Raw genomic sequence first — 5,178 nt, forward strand, 5'->3', positions numbered from 1 at the left:
ACAACAACTCATTTCAAGGCAGCCAAGAGGATCCTACGCTATATCAAAGGTACAATCAACTTTGGCTTGTATTACTCTATTTCTGACGATTACAAGCTTGTTGGATATAGCGATAGCGATTGGGGTGGAGACGTAGATGACCGGAAAAGCACAAGTGGCTTCGTGTTTTTCATTGGAGAAACCGCTTTCACATGGATGTCAAAGAAGCAACCAATTGTCACTCTTTCTACTTGTGAAGCGGAGTATGTGGCAGCTACTTCATGTGTTTGCCATGCCATTTGGTTACGAAACTTGCTAAAGGAGTTGAACCTACCACAAGAGGAGCCAACAAAGATCTTTGTGGATAACAGGTCGGCAATAGCATTGGCGAAGAATCCAGTCTTCCATGATCGGAGTAAGCACATCGATACTCGTTATCACTACATTAGAGAATGTGTTACCAAGATGGATGTGCAGTTAGAGTATGTGAAGACAAATGATCAAGTAGCTGATATCTTCACCAAGCCACTCAAGCGAGAAGACTTTATCAAGATGAGGAGTTTGCTAGGAGTAACCAAATCAAGTTTAAGAGGGGGTGTTGAAAGTTAAACTTGATTTGGATCACATTTTGGGCTAATAATTTACTAATCATTTTAGTCCAAACTTAGTCCAATATCTAGAATCATCCTCCACCTCTTTAGAATAAAAATCTAGATATTCTCATAGAATTATCTAGATAATTATAATAAAAAAATCTTAGATATTATGGTAGAATTCTCTAGATTTATGATTAAAATATGTAAGATATTTTGTATTTTGGAGGCTATAAATACCTCCACTCCCCTTTCATTTTGAATCACCAAAAAATAAACAAAGCTTGTAACAAGTAATAAAAATCTTCTTCTAAGTTATAAAATCTTTATTCTTCACAAAATTTCTTTCTCTTCAAACACTTTAAACACTTTCTCCATCTTTATAAAACTTTTCATTCCAACACTCTAGTCGTATGGCTTCCAAATTGTCTAATATGAAATCTCAGATCATGTCATGCGTGTATCTCTTTTTTTTTCTCACATCTTCCAAATATTTAAGTTTCAACATATTTAAAATCAACAATCAAACATCCATAGTAGTTTATACCATATGGCGTAAACATTTCATCCCAATCTTAACATTTTACCCAAAAAATACATTTCATCCCAGGAAGAAACCGAATAGTTTAAAACATAACCGACGATAATAAATTTGGAAACTAAAAGGAAATCACAGAATTGAATTCTTCAAGATAGAATCTCACATGTGCTCATCGACAAAAGCTTTGAGATGATTAAAGGAAGATCCTCCTTCTCTCACCGCCTCGTCCGCTATATCTCTCCACCTCGCCGCGTTTCTCCTATACTCCTCCGCCTTCTCCTCCATCACTTCCTCAATGCACCGCCGTATCTCCTCACTCTCCACCACAACTTCTTCATCTTCCTTCTTTTCCATCACTCTCACACCTGTCCTCCAAGCCTCTTCTAGAAGCTTGGCGTTCGTCATCTGATCAATTCGCTGCGGAAATGCAACCACGGGAACTCCGGCGACCAAGCTCTCCAGCGTCGAGTTCCACCCGCAATGCGTCACAAAACAACCTATTGATTTATGCTTCAAAACGCTAAACTGATTGCACCAAGAAACCACCATTCCTATCTCATCGAGCTCTTCTCTGAAACTCCTTATGCTCTCTCCTTCGTTCTCTTCCTCATCTTCTATACTTCTGAACGACTTTTCCGCAATCACCCACAGAAACGGCCTCCGACTCTCTATCAATGCCTCGCAGACCTCTGCAAGCTGTTTCTTGCTCAACACGGCAAGCGTCCCGAAGGAAATATAAATTACAGACGAATCCGTTTTTGCATCCAACCACTGGATGTATTTATCGTCAACCCCAGAGTCATCGGCCTTAGTGGTTATCAATGGACCAACGGGGACAATCATGAAGTTATCAAGTACTGCGCTGAGAGCTTCTTCTTCAAGCTCTTGGAAACTATTCACGAGGATCATAGGGTTTTCCTCTTGCTTCAGTGAATCTATCTGATCTTGATACGCCGGTACAAGAAATGAATATGCGTCTGGACGGAATATTATTGTGGGAAGATCTCGGAGACGGAACTGTGGCAGGGAGGGTAGCTTAATAGAACCAGAAGGGTCATTATTAGCCATCTCTGAGATTGCATCTGCGTAGCCATTGAAGTAGTGGTAGAAGATTGAGAAGACAGTTACGGGCTGGACCCAGAGAATGGCAGAAGGGATGTGAAACTCACGAGCCAGCTCAGCGACCCAAGGGAGGAAGATGGTGTAAACCACGCAGGTAAAAGGCCGGTTTTGACGCCGGTTATCTTCGATTAGTTCGGTTAGGGTTTCTCTGCCACGGCGTCTCGTAGCAGACATATATTCGCGGGATCTGTCGGTGGATGTAGATGATTTGATGTCATCTTTGTGGGCTTCGGAGTACGTGGCGAAGACTAATGTTTCAGGGACGTTTTCTTTGGAGAGCATACATCGGTTATAGGCGGAGTCTGTGGCTGCGAAGGTGACTCTAACTCCGGCTATTGTTCCGGCGAGGCGCTTGGCGAGTTCGAGAGATGGGTTGATGTGGCCTTGTGCTGGAAATGTCACGAACAGAAAGTGTGGTCCGGTAAGTGATTTAGATGAATCATTTTTGTTATCCATATCTTTGTTTTTTTGGGTGTTTTTTGGGTGCAAATGCTAAGGATTTTTTTTTTTTTTTTTTTGTAGTTTATGAAAGACTGACTATACACAAGTTAAGATTTATATAGAGATTATAGATGTGAAAAAATTGTACTACTAAAAACAAAGAAGAATAAGAAGAGGTGCAACCCCACTTAGTACATTGGACAACGTAATTTTGTGATCTTTCTCTAAAATATATTCCCAATTTAAAATGATTTTGTCCAGGCCTGCAAAGTTATTGATATTAAACGAATGTGAACATGCAACTTCCGTGAAAATTATAATTGTTTGCCATTATTTGACAATAATTTCCAAATCCATTCGATAAATTTAGGGCTTAATTGGTTTTGTAGTTACCATTATAATTTGTCGTTACAACAATCATAAAAAAAAAGAATTATCTATTCTTTGTTATAAATCCATGATATGGATATGTGGATTGCCATTAACCATCAGGGAGGTTTACATCTGACCCGACTATCCGGTCCGTCTACACCCGTCTCCGGTTTGTCTCATCCGTCCAAGACTAGTCAAGATGAAGACTCATTCAACCGGAGCATTTATGAGCTTTGACCAAGTCTAGATATTTGTGGTCAATATGTAATAAATGTGTAGATACTCTCCTTTGTTGTAAACCCTTGGAACCTCCACTATATATTGATAGTGAGAGCTAATGAGAAAGACACAACTTTCACAACAACACTTCTCTCATATTTCTAACACGTTATCAGCACGATTGTGCTCTCCACCTGAGAAATCTCTCTCAGCCGGCGATCCTCTTTCCGGCCAGCTCCTCCGGTGCTCAGCCTTTGCTCCACCGGCGCTCAGCCTCCTCTCCACCAGGCCACCTCTCTCTCTCCGCCGGAAAACTCCTCTCTCTCTCAAATTCCGGCCAACTCTCACGGTGGTCCTCTCAGATTCTTGTGGTGAAAAAGGTAAACAAATCAAAACCTTGAAATCTATAGAACACCATTATGTCTGAAACAAATCTAGGATCTATATGAATCCATAACTTATAAACAATCTATGGATTTAAAATATTGATCTTGTTTCTATGATCCATATGATCCATATGAAACTTGATTCTAAAAGTATCTTGAATCCATAAAACTTAAAATTCTCTAAAGGTTCTATGTTTCTCTAAAAACTTATAAACTTATCAAAATACCTAAAGATCTACATGAATCTTGTTTATAAAAACTTATGAATCATAAAATTATTAGAGAAAGCTTAAACCTTTTTGATTCAATCCTTTTGTTTGGCCATTTTACCAGATGTGATAAACATAAGTGTATAATCTGGCCAAAACAAAATTCCATCAATCCCTTGCTGTGCCATTTTCGGCCAGATCTCCTAAAATCAGTCAACCCATCAATAAAATCGAAATTAAAATCATTCATTGCATATCCTTGACTATTAATATTTATTTTGTAACTATCAAAGTTTTAAAAACCTTTTATGATTTTATAAATGTATAATCGATTTTATAAATGCTTGTTTGATTTTATTAAAAGCATATCTTTGACTGAAAATTATTTCTAAAGTTTTATAAGCCATAGTCTTTATATGTCATAAGGTAGAATAAAATCTGGATTTTATATCATACTGAATTTTGATCACATAGTTTGCTAGTTAAAATAAAACTTGATCTAGTTTCATCCTTGAACCTGATTCTATGATTAAATTATGAACTGATCATTTGCATACCTGATAGTATCATTTAGTAAATCATTAGATCGAACTTGAATCATCCATGAACTGACCTTTGCATGCATCCAACTATCATATTGTTAAAACTGGACATAGGTATCACATAATTGAAACCAAACATACATGTTCGCATAGCTTTAGCAATGATGATACTAGTGCGTCTGAAGTGGTTCATGTTGTTTGCATCTAAATGATTCACACTGTTTGCATATAGTTAGACAAAATCGGTTTCCATTTAAAAATTTAGTACATTTGCTTTATTCAAAATTATAAACCAAGTTTTAACCGATTTTGAAAATCTACTTTGGTTTACAAATATCTTGAACATTATAAAAGTTATTTGTCTTGTCCATGATGCATTTTTAAATCCATCCACATTGATTGACAAAATTTTTATCTTAATACATATAAAATATTTTCTGAAAATAAAATGCATAATAAATCATCAATCTCCTTGGCATATAAATTCAAGTCCTGAATTATATTATGAATCCTTACTCCTTTATGGATATTTGATTCAGATGTCGAAAATCAACAACCTTGAATATGCTTCCCTCAATCTCTCCGGAGATAATTACCTCCAATGGGAGCTTGATACCAAAATCCTCTTAAGGTCCAGAAACCTTGGTGATACTATCACTGAAGGCACTGAGCCATCAGACAAGGATAATTACAAGGCACTTGTTGTCATTCGCCATCACCTTGCTGAAGGTCTCAAGGACCAGTATCTCACAATTGAGAATCCTCTGGAACTTT

At 37.5% G+C, this 5,178-nt stretch overlaps 1 protein-coding gene across 1 annotated transcript; it reads right to left on the reverse strand.

The window, feature by feature from the left end:
- Nucleotides 1-1,063: 1,063 nt before the first annotated feature.
- LOC106409678 (UDP-glycosyltransferase 75D1) lies at nucleotides 1,064-4,518 on the reverse strand. The gene has a single exon (XM_013850261.3). The coding sequence runs from the start codon at nucleotides 2,689-2,691 to the stop codon at nucleotides 1,273-1,275; it is 1,419 nt and encodes a 472-aa protein (XP_013705715.1). The 5' UTR covers nucleotides 2,692-4,518; the 3' UTR covers nucleotides 1,064-1,272.
- Nucleotides 4,519-5,178: the final 660 nt, after the last annotated feature.

The sequence above is a fragment of the Brassica napus genome, chromosome C8 (assembly GCF_020379485.1).
Source record: "Brassica napus cultivar Da-Ae chromosome C8, Da-Ae, whole genome shotgun sequence".
NCBI lineage: Eukaryota > Viridiplantae > Streptophyta > Magnoliopsida > Brassicales > Brassicaceae > Brassica > Brassica napus.

What these genes read in the sequence shown, in the direction of transcription:
- LOC106409678 (XM_013850261.3), bottom strand. Translation starts at nt 2,691, where the DNA reads ATGGATAACAAAAATGATTCATCTAAATCACTTACCGGACCACACTTT.